General features: G+C 41.4%; 1 protein-coding gene across 2 annotated transcripts in view; it reads left to right on the forward strand.

The window, feature by feature from the left end:
* TTC6 (tetratricopeptide repeat domain 6) overlaps nucleotides 1–1,199 on the forward strand; it is a 125,316-nt gene extending 124,117 nt beyond the window's left edge. For both annotated transcript variants that reach the window (XM_073349092.2, XM_078853363.1), the window contains one exon: nucleotides 772–1,199. In XM_073349092.2, the coding sequence (XP_073205193.2) occupies nucleotides 772–908 (137 nt within the window). In that variant the 3' untranslated portion in view covers nucleotides 909–1,199. The remainder of the gene's footprint in view (nucleotides 1–771) is intronic.
* The last annotated feature ends 13,441 nt before the right edge of the window (nucleotides 1,200–14,640 follow it).

Here is a 14,640-nt window from a genome sequence, read left to right on the forward strand (position 1 = left end):
ACTGTCTGTACTTTGAACCAATTAATAGTTGATTGCAAGTGAATAATTTTTCCACCAACAATAAATATGATCAAGTCTTACTGAGAAGTTAACCGGTATACGCTTACAATATAAGTTTGTCTAAATTATATGAAAACATGATTTGGGTAAAGATGTATAGAATTCCTTATTTTCACTATGAATTTTTTCCATTAAAAGTAGATTTTCATGATGTCAGAACAGAATAATTATGAAATCTTGTCTAGGGAATTGATGACTATAAAACAGGGAGTTTGCTGGGACCTAGACTCTTTAAACAACAGATTAAACACTTGCCAATAGTAAGTTATTTAAATACCTTTGAACAATAGGAAATCTGACTCTGAGACAATGTGCATTGCTGACACCAAGGAATAGATTGATAATGGTTTCCTATTGCTTGATATTTGTTTTGGTGTTGAACCTGATTTGGGAGGGAGAATGTGGCTTCTGATGCTTCAGCAGTTGCTAGAGTCAGATTTATAAACATGCCATGATGATATCTAACATCAAGAGGAGAAAAAGGAGAGTCAAAGGGAGACAGTAAGATTGTAAATATCTTAACAAAATTACTTAGCTCCTGCTATAAAAATATGAATTGGACATATGTATTTCCTATTTAGATCAAAACCCACATGCTCTCTACTTTGTCTCAACTTTCAGATGGGCTTTAGCATGTGCTGTTTTTTATAACAATCGTAACAATCTTTTGAAATTTAAAAATGCCTTAACATTTATTTTTCATTTTTACAGCATTGTCAATTCAACCTAATGATGCTTTGATGTATAAAGTTAGAGCTGATGTTCGTGGTAAAATGGGATTCAGTGAAGAAGCCATTGCTGATTACAAGCAAGCAATCAGCATTCAAGAAATGATCGATGCAATGTGAAAAGATTCCAGTTCCTGCAAAACATGGTAACAAGTTGGGTCTATTTACAGAGATTTGCCTTATTTAATTAAGAGATATTTGTTTAATTATATCTCAAATACTATTTAGAAGAATGTATTATGTTAGCACTAGACTTGGCACAAAAGGTTAGTTTTATATACAAGGAAAAAATTGTTAATACTGTAATAATCCATCTTCATTTTCTTCTGCACATATGTTATCTTCCTGAATAATTTAATTGCTTGATTCAGTGCAAAAATTGTGCAAAAAACCCAGAGCTATTTAAGAACAGAATGCTAACATTAAAGAAGTAATTTCACAAAGCGAATGTTAGATTTTCTTTATTGATTGGCACCAAATGGCTGTTGGAGAACAAAACACAGACAAAGGAATAAATATCATTGGGGAAGGCCTCATCTTTATTTACTTGGGTCCAATGTGACGTTAAATGGCAAAATAACCAATATTTAGGTTTAGCCCCCTTTCATCCAACCCTTAGGATTCAGCCTACCTCTGATTCCTCTCTCCCTCTCCCAGTGAGAGGGAATGAGCGTACACACAAGGTGTACCTGAGTCTTTGACTTCAGGTCTTCCTTCTACCTTAGGTTAACATGGTCCACCTGCCACCTCTTGGGCCTCTTACACATTTGCCCCTGAGAGCTGGCCCCTTTGAGCTTCTTACCTACACTGGACACCAGCTATAAATTGCAACAAAATTTACAAACTCCACTTGTTAAATTTACAATGTGTAAATTACTGTTCTTTCTCTAAACTAACCTAAATCAGGCCTCCAGGATGCTGCTGGTGACCTAGTCAGACTCATTGCAGTTTTGTATATAGTTTAAATTGTATTTCCCTCAGTTAAAGGGTGGGGGAGCAAAGCAGTAACAGCAATAGGATGGCTGCTGCATGCCAGTGAGGATGGTGCTGTATGAGTGCTAGTCAGCTATCCCTTCCTCCTACAGTCCAGCAAATGGGCAGCAGGAGGAAGCAGAGAAATCTGTCCTTCCCTGCCCTCCCCAATCTCTACACAAGTAGCGTCCATGTGTATTATGGGCAGGGAGGGTGTGGGGAAAAGTTCCAGAGCAGCCAAGCCAGCCCCTCCCTTCCTCCTCTTCCTAGGACCTGGAGTTTGTCTGTCCCCTGCCAATTGGCTCAAACATCCCCCCCATCTGAATGGAGGATGGGGATCATTGGCTAAGGTATAAATGTGTCCTAATTATTCCAAATTGAAATCTGAAACACAGATAATTTGTCCACTTACCCACATCCCATGTTGGAAAAGGTTGATGTCATTGAAAAGCAGATTAAGAAAAAGGATTTAAGAACATAAAATAAAAAATTGACATGAACACTCAGCATGTATTTTGTACTTTTCTTCAAAGTGAATTAAATAATAGATCACAGTCTTGGGGTATGAGCCTTAAGAATGAGATTTAGAATGTTGCTTTGATCATGTTCATTCAGATTTGAAACTTAGGGTATAACTCCACATGAACAGAAATAAAAATATGTCAACCCCCAACCTCATACATTGAAGTTAACAAGTTTAGTCCATATCTAGTTGTAACGTACCGCTGAGTTCTATACAGCTATGTGCTCGGATATTACTTTGAGGTGGGTGGGAAAAGAACTTAGCTTTCGCTGAGAACAGAAAACTTGCTACAATTTCTCAAGATAGGGGGAAATTTTCAATGACACAAATCGCAGTTAGGCACCTGACTCTCATTGAACGTTTATGAGAGTTAGACACCTACCTGCCATTTGTGTCTTTAAAAAGTCCCCCTTCGCCTTAAAATAATATCCATTTTCCTCCTGAAATATGAATTCAGAAAGGAGTCTTCACTGTGAAGCTGATAATAAAATGCTAGTTCATGATTATCATTACATTGTCTTCTCTATGTAAAATAAATCACTCAATGGCAAGGAAATAATTTACATTCACATTCATAATAAGAAAAAATATAATTTGACATAATGTGAATTGATTATTTAATGGGTCTCACAGTTCTATTTTCACTTCCTGACAACTCCCAATAGATTTTTCATTGCTGAGACCGGAGTAAAAACGTCAAAATTACTTTGCCTAAAGCATTCCCTTTTTCGAATATTTCATACAATGCTATTCACCCCTTTATTTCTGCATAAAAATTTTTTATTTGTTTTTTCCCTTGCCCAAGCAATCAGTGTTTAGCTAATATGGCACAATGATGCAAACTGGTTTTATAGCTGTCTTCTCTAACTTTCTGCAGTTGTGACAATAGGTTCCACTGCTAAAATTCTCACTTCATGATATTCTGCTTTTGAAAAATGTTTTTGTAAAATAAACTTTCATTGGGGTGGAGAAGTGGAAAAGATCATAGCTAAGGCCACAGTCCACAAAAGTACTTAAGCATATGCTTAAGTCCATCTCTATTCAGCAAAGTAGGCATTGTCTACGCTGGCAAGTTTCTTTGCAGTAAAGCAGCTTTCTGCGGTGTAACTCCTGAAGTGTACACACTGCCAAGCCACTTAGTGCACAGAAACTCCTCAGTTGCAGCATTGCAAAAAAACCACCTCAACGAGAGTCGTAAGGCTTACAGCGCAGATGCTTTTGTGCTACATTGCCAGTGTAAACTCATCAATTACTTTCAGCGCTGTAATTGGCCTCCGGAAGTGTCCCATAATCCCTCAAGTGGCCACTCTGCTCATTGTTTTGAACTTGGCTGGCTGGCTGCCCTGAAGGCATGCGCTTCTCCCCTTTCAAAGCTCCGTTTCTGACAGCTGTTGCATGCTGTGCTGATCTGCTCCTGATGGTGGAGGGCAGGGTTTGGCAGCCGTACGGTCCCTTCCACCTTATGTCTTATGTTCCTAAATGTTCATGCTTTGGGACTTCAGATATTCCCCTATAGGGGTCAGGAAGGGATTCCACCACTTTCCCCAGTGTATTCTGGGTTGTTGGGTTTTTTTGGTCTGCTGCTTCTGAAGTATCAGAGATAGCCATGACTGGAATGGGATACCAGACTGGGTGGGCCAGTGCTCTGAGATGGCACTGAGCATTCACTCTCTTATGTGCTTGGCTGGCTGGTTGGTTCTTGATCACATGCTTAGGGTCTAACAAATCACCATATGTGAGGTCAAGAAGGAATTTCCCCTTGGATCAGGTTGCAGTGAGTTTGGGTGTTTGTTGCCTTCCTCTGCAGCATGTGGGTGCAGGTCACTTGCTGGTATTATTGGGGTATATCTCACTTAATCAATTCACTGCCTTGCAAAGGCCTCAGGCATTGGAGCACCTCCGTCTGTCCCATTCTCTGCTTGTGGCACATAATAGTTTAGTCTTCTGTGGGCTGTAATATTTTGGTCTAATTTTGGGTTGCTAGGTTTAGTGTGTGGGTGCTGAGTGGTGCTGGTGGCCTGTGATATACAGGACGTCAGACTTGATGATCTGGTGGTCCCTTCTGGCCTTAAGCTTTATGACAGTGACAAAGCAAATGGTGAAACTGTTGCTTATTCCAATGCAAGGAAAAAAGGATTTTTATGTACGAGTTAAATTTAGAAATTAAATGTAGAACCTATAAAATATTAGCTAGACTTTTGTTCCAGTAATCTTCAGCAGATACAGTTCACATGAAGGACAACTGTTTGTTTTTAATGGGTGAAATCCAGGCTCCATTTAAGTAAATGGTAAAACTCCCATGGACTTCAGTGGGGCGAAGATTTCTCCCACTATGTTTCAGCTGTACCAATATGGTGCCTTTTGTTTTGTACTGTGGAACTTCACAATACAGAGGCACTAGAATATTAGAAGCATAATACTTGATGTCAGCAGCACATCACCCTGTATAGATAGTTTAAATTGGTTTCCACTACATTAGAGCTTTAATTAGTGGACATTTATTTGGTGGAGAAGCTTTTTGTTAAATCTAAGAGAGAATATATGCCAGAGAGGTAAAAGTGGCTGTCAGCCTAGTTTATTAGAAAAGGGGAAGGTCAAATAGCAATTCATGCCTCCAGCTCTGCAGTAATAAATAAGAGATTTATAGTATTTCTGCAATAGCCTGTAGAATTCTTAGGTTTCTGACAGATGACAAAGTCAAACAGTTTCTCTAGAGTTTGTAACTTCAATAAAGAGAACTCCTGAGACTGACATTACAAACAACAAATTTTTGTGGCTATTAGGAAATAAATTAACTTCCCAGTATCATAGTAGCATAGCTTTCTGTGGCCAGTTCTACTCTTCAGAAGTTTCAGTTTGACTCAGTGACAATGGCTCTTTTATTACTGGTTGTTTGCTCAGCCCAGGATGGGCATACTCAGTTCTGATCACTTTGGGGGGGGGGTTGCCCCATTTTCTTGTTTGTTTTTCCTCCTCTACAGTCTCCCCACTCCTGCTTTGCTTTCCTATGAAAAGATGAATATTGAGTGATGGGTTTGTGATAATAGAGACCAAATTTGTGAAGGGTAATGTCCTCTTTCCCGCCCCCCGCCGCCTGAGTTTACAAAAAGTGAGTATACTTGTGCCCCTATTGGTGTGTACAATTATAATGATTGCATATGCAAATAAGGTTATGCACCTAATTAACCATATATACACACATTCTCAATTTAACAGTGGTAATGGGGTGTACAAATAAGCATTCAAAGGTATTTTTGCATGTTTCATGTTACTGTAACAGCAGTTTTTTGGCTGGTGGGTTGTTAAATCATGTGGTATCAAGGCCTTGTCCTTTCTTACTCTTTTCCTCCTTCCACACCCCTAAGAAAGGCTCAGTTATGGGTCATGAGATTGTGACAGTCTCCTTGTGGAAACTGCAACATCAGAGTTAAATCAAAATGAACAGAAATCAAACCTTTCCCTGGATGCTTTCTTTGCACTATCTACAGTAGATTTTTTTTAATTTAGTCTTGCCATCACCATGGGATGAATTTAGCCATGGACATTTTATAAGCTCTTTGATTTACATTTAAAAACACTTCAATCAAACTCTGTCAGTTATGATTAACTGGACAAATTTCCCTTTGCTTAATATTGGCAGGTTCCAGCTATTTTGAATAATGCTGGCTGAGTGTCCTGTTTTTCAGTTTGTTTTATCCTTTATGGTAGATACTGTAAATTTTACAAAACCGGAATACTGAAATATTTTCACTTCTATAATTGGCTAAGTAATGATTCATTTCAATACATTTAATCTATCACACAGTACTAGGGGTATGGGCTAGCCTTCCTATTTCTATTTTCTGTATGCATCGCTGCCATATCACTGACAATTAAGGAAGTATATCGACTGCCTTTAAAATTAAACAGGAAATAGTTGATGATCTTATTTTTCATAATAGAGCAGCGAGTGTTAAATTGTGGTTTGCGATCCCAAAGTGGGTCATGAATTCGTTTTAATAGGGTTGCCTGGGCAGGGCCAACATTAGACTTGCTGGGGCCCAGAGCAGAAAGCTGAAGCCCAAGCCTTGCTGTGCGGGACCAAAGCCGAAGCCTGAGTAACTTAGCTTCACAGGGCTCCTGTGGCATGGGGCTCTGGGCAATTGCCTTCTTGCCACCCCCAATGCCGGTCCTGTTTCTAAGCATTTTTTATTTAAAGTATTAACTATTCTGGGGTCATGTAGTAATTTTTGTTGTCAGGAGGGGGTCATAGTGCAATGACATTTGAGAACCTCTGTATAGAGCAGTAAAACCTTGAGCTACATAAATCAAAGCTCACGGACTCATTTGAAGCCAAGTGGCAAGTTTCTGGTAGCTCTCAGGTTCTTTTTCTTCAGCTCTTATTTTGATTATGATCCAAATAATTTTTTTTAGAAAATTTTAAAAAATAGTGGAAAGGTTTATATGACGAAACTAATTTCAAATCTTTTGAACAAATTAAAAGAGACCAAGTCTGTGATACTTCTAATAGCCATTGCTGCCACTTACAAATTAAGGTTATTTTTGGTAGGCTATGGCTATGCAGTAGCATTTGTGACCTCTTGGTGGAAGGGACTATGAATGATGCATACCATTCTGAATTTTGCCTAACCTGGTATGATTTGGATTCCACGCAGCACCACTGTGATTATTAAAAGTATCATTTTTAATCAGTATTTATAGCTAACTTTTTTTCACAGCTGTTTTTTTTCCGTTGGATATTTTACATTTTTTTTCCTCGTTGGGCCAACAGCACACACTGGGTATGTTTTGACAAGAAAATAGATTGTATTTAAAAATATCTGAGCAAACACATTTTAACTACCATGTTTTTAAACACTAGTGTAGATAGAGTTGTCCACAGTATTTAAAAACATAGTAGTTAAACTATATTAGGTAACATTTTTTAAAATGACCTATTTTCCTAGTCTAGACAGGTCTTACAGACTGTTCAGTCCTCCCTTAATGGTGTTCAGAAGCAAAAACATTGCATTGACTCTATGGAATTCTGCAGGTCTGACCTTTCCTTGTTGTTCAAGCACTTGGCCCTGTGTGGATCATATAGAATCCCATAATGATGTGATCAGATTGTACCTGACCCCTGTATAGCTGTATGGTGGGGGTGGATAGATGCAAGGCACCTTCTGACTCATTGTGATTGCTTCCTCATGCAAGGACCAGGAAAAATCCCAGCTTTTGCATTCAAAGAAAAGGTTCAGTGAGGGTGCTGCCCCTGAATCTCTCCAGCCCACAGGACATACTGCAGCTTCTGAAATACAATCCATCACAGAGATCTCTCCGGGACAGTGCAGCTCTGCACTGCCCTCTACTCTGGGCTGTGGCTAAACACCACAGTCTAGCCTTATATGTAGTTTGAAATGGGGAAAAATACATTTTCTACATACAGGAAGATCTGGTAGAGATGTGTGGGAGGTTGAATAATTGGAGACAAATCCTGTAATTCTCACTCGGATCTCACTCAGATCTTACTTGGGCTGCAGCGGCACAAGAGCCAGCAAACAGAGCTGTAAACAGGGGAGTTTCAGTGGGAGTTCTGTTGGAGGAGAAGTTATTTGTGTTTGGTTTTGTATTTTTATTATTTGTATGTGTAGAGGCTTGTAAGGGCTTTGTGCTGGGAGAGAAGCTGAGCCCTGATTAGGGGGTGGGGCTTCTCTGGCTACCTTTATAGGACCCCTACTCAATCAGGCAGCGGCACAGACAGCTGCAGCGGCACAGGAGCCAGCAAACAGAGCTGTAAACAGGGGATTGTGAGTGGGAGTTTGTATTGCGGTGCTCATTTGGGGTGGGTTTTGGTGTGGTTTGTTTCCCAGACTAACCGGATTTAGGTGGGAAGGCTATGACAGATACAGAGGCAGCAGTGGTAGTGACCCAAGTAGTGGAAGACACAATGAAGATGACTGGATGTGGAAGCTGCGGTATGTACATGATCCTGGAGGGGGTACTTGTAAAGAGTTTTGTCTGCATGAAGTGACACCTGATAGAGCTGATGGAAGAAAAGATCCGAGGATTGGAGATGCAGGTGGAAAGTCTGGTTGAGTTAAGAAGGGGGTTGGAGCAGATTATGGAGCAAAGACACAAGGCGGCTGAAGGGAAGAGCTCAGACTTGCAGATGGAAGCAGGACTGAAGAACTCTGAGGGGAGACTGCTGGGTGAAGAAAATGGACAGTGGAAGCATGTGAGTAAAAAAACCAGGCAGAGGAAAAGACAGGCTAGTGAAGGAGAAATAGAGCTCAAGAACAGGTATGCAAAGTTAAAAAATGAAGAAGGGGCACAACAGGTGATCTCTGAAGGTGAAAGGGCAAGGAAGAAAAGAAGAGCAGCTAGTCCTACAGGAAAAGGGGAAGAGTCAATGGAGACAACACCAAATATGAGCCCCAAGAGGATACAGGATGGGTTGGAGAGGATTACAAGGGAGAATAAGAATGGAAAGAACTTGCAGCCAGAGGGAACAGGGAATAGACCAGAGAATCGCACCATCACCAGGAAAAGGCAGGTCTATGTGATCGGGGACTCCCTACTGAGGAGAATAGACAGTCCTGTAACCAGAGCTGATCCAGAGAATAGAAGGGTGTGCTGTCTACCGGTGCTAAGATATGGGACGTGGACCTGAGGTTGAAGAGGATCCTAAAGGGAGCAGGAAAGAATCCACTGCTCGTCCTTCATGTGGGAACGAATGATACCAATAGATCCTCACTGGAACGTATCAAGGGAGACTATGCCAGGCTGGGGAAGACACTTAAGGAAATCGAGGCTCAGGTGATCTTCAGTGGGATTCTGCCTGTTCCAAGAGAAGGGCACCAAAGTGTGACAAGATTATGACTATCAACAGATGGCTCAGGCACTGGTGCTATAAGGAGGGCTTTGGGATGTATGGCCACTGGGAGGCATTCATGGACAGAGGACTGTTCTCTTGGGATGGACTTCATCGGAGTAGGGAAGGAAATAGACTTCTAGGATGGAGGCTGGCACAACTGATTAAGAGAGCTTTAAACTAGGAATTTGGGGGAGATGGTTAGGAGATGTCCAGGTAATCTCCACGCCATTGTCTTTGAGAGGGAAGAAAACAAAGTAATAAAGGATACAGCCGTGGGTAGGAGAATGGACATAAGGAGAAAGGGCAGTGTGGATACCAGTCTAATAGGTCATACTTGTGGTAGAATGTCCATGCCTAATTGGGTAGAGAATGTGAGCAAGTCCAAACAGCAAAAATTAAGATGTTTATACACCAATGTGAAGTGCCTAGGTAACAAAATGGAGGAACTAGAGCTACTGGTGCAGGAAGTGAAACCAGATGATATAGGGATAACAGAAACATGGTGGAATAGTCGTCATGACTGGACTACGGGTATTGAAGGGTATGTGCTGTTTAGGAAAGACAGAAATAAAGGTAAAGGTGGTGGAGTAGCACTGTATATCAATGATGAGGTAGAATGCACTGGAATGGATAAGACCGAGTCCGTCTGGGCAAAAATCACATTGGGGAAGAAAACTACTAGAGCCTCCCCTGGGATAGTGCTTGGGGTGTGCTATAGACCACCGGGATCTAATTTGGATGTGGATAGAGTCCTCTTTTTAATGCTTTTAATGAAGTAAATACTAATAGGAACTGCATGATCATGGGAGACTTTAACTTCCCAGATATAGACTGGAGGACAAATGCTAGTAATAATAATAGGGCTCAGATTTTCCTAGATGCAATAGCTGATGGATTCCTTCATCAAGTAGTTGCTGAACCAACAAGAGGGGATGCCATTTTAGATTTGGTTTTGGTGAGTAGTGAGGACCTCATAGAAGAAATGGTTGTAGGGGACAACCTTGGTTTGAGTGATCATGAGCTAATTCAGTTCAAACTGAACGGAAGGATAAACAAAAACAAATCTGCGACTAGGGTTTTTTATTTCAAAAGGGCTGACTTTCAAAAATTAAGGAAATTAGGTAGGGAAGTGGATTGGACTGAAGATTTTATTAATCTAAAGGCAGAGGAGGCCTGGGATTACTTCAAGTCAAAGCTGCAGAAGCTATCGGAACCCTGCATCCCAAGAAAGTGGAAAAAATTCAAAGGCAGGAGTTGTAGACCAAGCTGGATGAGCAAGCATCTCAGAGAGGTGATTAAGAAAAAGCAGAAAGCATACAGGGAGTGGAAGATGGGAGGGATTAGCAAGGAAAGCTACCTTTATTGAGGTCCGAACATGTAGGGATAAAGTGAGAGAGGCTAAAAGTCAAGTAGAGTTGGACCTTGCAAAGGGAATTAAAACGAATAGTAAAAGGTTCTGTAGCCATATAAATAAGAAGAAAACAAAGAAAGAAGTGGACCTCTAAACACTGAGGATGGAGTGGAGGTGAAGGATAATCTAGGCATGGCCCAATATCTAAACAAATACTTTGCCTCAGTCTTTAATGACGCTAATGAGGATCTTAGGGATAATGGTAGTATGACAAATGGGAATGAGGATATGAAGATAGATATTACCATATCCGAGGTAGAAGCGAAACTCGAACAGCTTAATGGGACGAAGTAAGGGGCTGTCATAAATATAAAGGGAAGGGTAAACTCCTTTGAAATCCCTCCTAGCCAGGGGAAAGCTCCTCTCACCTGTAAAGGGTTAAGAAGCTAAAGGTAACCTCGCTGGCACCTGACCAAAATGACCAATGAGGAGACAAGATACTTTCAAAAGCTGGGAGGAGGGAGAGAAACAAAGGGTCTGTGTGTCTGTCTATATTCTGTCTTTGTCGGGGATAGACCAGGAATGGAGTCTTAGAACTTTTAGTAAGTAATCTAGCTAGGTACGTGTTAGATTATGATTTCTTTAAATGGCTGAGAAAAGAACTGTGCTGAATAGAATAACTATTTCTGTCTGTGTATCTTTTTTGTAACTTAAGGTTTTGCCTAGAGGGGTTCTTTATGTTTTTGAATCTAATTACCCTGTAAGGTATCTACCATCCTGACTTTACAGGGGGATTTCTTTGTTTCTATTTACTTCTATTTTTATTAAAAGTCTTCTTGTAAGAAAACTGAATGCTTTCTCATTGTTTTCAGATCCAAGGGTTTGGGTCTGTGGTCACCTATGCAAATTGGTGAGGCTTTTTATCCAACATTTCCCAGGAAAGGGGGGGTGCAAGTGTTGGGAAGATTGTTCATTGTTCTTAAGATCCAAGGGTCTGGGTCTGTAGTCACCTAGGCAAATTGGTGAGGCTTTTTACCAAACCTTGTCCAGGAAGTGGGGTGCAAGGTTTTGGGAAGTATTTTGGGGGGAAAGATGCGTCCAAACAGCTCTTCCCCAGTAACCAGTATTAGTTTGGTGGTGGTAGCGGCCAATCCAAGGACAAAGGGTGGAATATTTTGTACCTTGGGGAAGTTTTGACCTAAGCTGGTAAAGATAAGCTTAGGAGGTTTTTCATGCAGGTCCCCACATCTGTACCCTAGAGTTCAGAGTGGGGGGAGAACCTTGACAGGGGACCAGATACTCTTCATCCGAGAATATTAAATGAACTGGCACATGAAATTGCAAGCCCATTAGCAAGAATTTTTAATGAATCTGTAAATTCCGGGGTTGTACCGTATGACTGGAGAATTGCTAACATAGTTCCCATTTTTAAGAAAGGGAAAAAAAGTGATCCGGGTAACTACAGGCCTGTTAGTTTGACATCTGTAGTATGCAAGGTCTTGGAAAAAAATTTTGAAGAAGAAAGTAGTTAAGGACACTGAGGTCAATGGTAAATGGGACAAAATACAACATGGTTTTACAAAAGATAGATCATGCCAAACCAACCTGATCTTCTTTGAGAAAGTAATAGATTTTTTGGACAAAGGAAATGCAGTGGATCTAATTTCCCTAGATTTCAGTAAGGCGTTTGATACGGTGCCACATGGGGAATTATTAGTTAAATTGGAAAAGATGGGGATCAATATGAAAATTGAAAGGTGGATAAGGAATTGGTTAAAGGGGAGACTACAGTGGGACATACTGAAAGGTGAACTGTCAGGCTGGAGGGAGGTTACCAGTGGAGTTCCTCAGAGATCGGTTTTGGGACCAATCTTATTTAATCTTTTTATTATTGACCTCGGCTCAAAAAGTGGGAGTGTGCAAATAAAGTTTGCGGATGACATGAAGCTGGGAGGTATTGCCAATTCAGAGAAGGACCGGAATATCATACAGGAAGATCTGGATGACCTTGTAAACTGGAGTAATAGTAATAGGATGAAATTTAATAGTGAGAAGTGTAAGATCATGCATTTAGGGATTAATAACAAGAATTTTAGTTATAAGCTGGGGACACATCAATTGGAAGTAACGAAGGAGGAGAAGGACCTTGGAGTGTTGGTTAACCACAGGATGACTATGAGCCGCCAATGTGATATGGCCGTGAAAAAAGCTAATGCAGTCTTGGGGTGCATCAGGCGAGGTATTTCCAGTAGAGATAAGGAGATGTTAGTGCCATTATACAAGGCATTGGTGAGACCTCATCTGGAATATTGTGTGCAGTTCTGGTCTCCCATGTTTAAGAAGGATGAATTCAAACTGGAACAGGTACAGGGAAGGGCTACTAGGATGAGCCGAGGAATGGAAAACCTGTCTTATGAAAGGAGACTCAAGGAGCTTGGCTTGTTTAGTGTAACCAAAAGAAGGCTGAGGGGAGATATGATTGCTACCTATAAATATATCAGAGGGATAAATACCAGGGAGGGAGAGGAATTATTTAAGCTCAGTACCAATGTGGACACAGAACAAATGGATATAAACTGGCCATCAGGAAGTTTAGACTTGAAATTAGATGAAGGTTTCTAACCATCAGAGGAGTGAAGTTCTGGAACAGCCTTCCAAGGGAAGCAGTGGGGGCAAAAGACCTATCTGGCTTCAAGATTAAGCTCGATAAGTTTATGGAGGAGATGGTATGATGGCATAACATGATTTTGGCATATTGACTATTCCTGGTAATTAGGCCCAACGGCCTGTGATGGGATCTTAGATGGGGTGGGATCTGAGTTACTACACAGAATTCTTTCCTGGATATCTGGCTGGTGAATCTTGCCCACGTGCTCAGGGTTCAGCTGATCGCCATATATGGGGTCGGGAAGGAATTTTCCTCCAGGGCAGATTGGAAGAGGCCCTCGGGGTTTTTTGCTTTCCTCTGCAGCATGGGGCATGGGTCACTTGCTGGAGGATTCTCTGCACCTTGAAGTCTTTAAACCATGATTTGAAGACTTCAATAGCTCAGACATAGGTGAGAGGTTTATTGCAGGAATGGGTGGGTGAGATTCTGTGGCCTGCATTATGCAGGAGGTCAAACTAGATGATCATAATGGTCTCTTCTGACCTTAAAGTCTGAGTCTGAGTCAATGTGCATGTTGCCTGGGTAACAGCTGAGTAAGGATTTCTGTTGCACAACTTCTCTCCTCATTCATTATTCAAGACCTAATGCCCCTCACCCATAGAACTTGGAGGTGGTTCAGTGTTGTTACTGGAGACTCCAGGACTAGAATTCTGTTCTTCAGCTCACACCACCAGATTTTCTGCCACCAACATTGGAACAAGTTGGTGGTTCAGTTTCTCCCTACCATTTAGTTTTAAAACCTGTATTTGTATTTGTTTTCATGTAGTTACGACTTATAATCTTCCACCCCTGGATCGAGTAACTAGCAGCATTGTGGTTTCAGACACTTGGATCTGCTGCTGTAGCACCTCTGTGCTGGCCTCCTCTGTCCCCACTCAAGCACAGCAGAGCTGTTCTGCAAACACCTGATGTAAATCTAAGCACTGTTCCCTTTACAGGCTCTACAGAGGTTGAATTATGTCCTGCCTGTGGCCAGCCACCTGACCCTTGCACTGCCAGGGTAGGGGACTCAAAGTCCAACTGGTTTGTTGGGTCCCCACCCTACCAAGGAATCATGGCTCCAGCAGAGAAAAGCCCAGTCAGTAGCTTCTGAGGACAGGCCTGGTCTACACTACGAGTTTATGTCAAATTTAGCAGCGTTAAATCGAATTAACCCTGCACCCATCCACACAATGAAGCCATTTTTTCCGACATAAAAGGGTCTTAAAATCAATTTCTGTGCTCCTCCTCAATGAGGGGATTAGCACTGAAATATACATCGCCGTTTCGAATTAGGGTTAGTGTGGATGCAATTCGACGGTATTGGTCTCCGGGAGGTATCCGGCAGTGCACCATTGTGACCGCTCTGGACAGCACTCGGAACTCGGATGCACTGGCCAAGTAGACAGGAAAAGCCCTGGGAACTTTTGAATCTCATTTCCTGTTTGGTCAGGCGAGCTCATCAGCACAGGTAACCATGCAGTCCCAGAATTGAAAAAGAGCTCC

Source organism: Lepidochelys kempii, chromosome 6 (genome assembly GCF_965140285.1).
Source record: "Lepidochelys kempii isolate rLepKem1 chromosome 6, rLepKem1.hap1, whole genome shotgun sequence".
Classification (NCBI taxonomy): Eukaryota; Metazoa; Chordata; order Testudines; family Cheloniidae; genus Lepidochelys; species Lepidochelys kempii.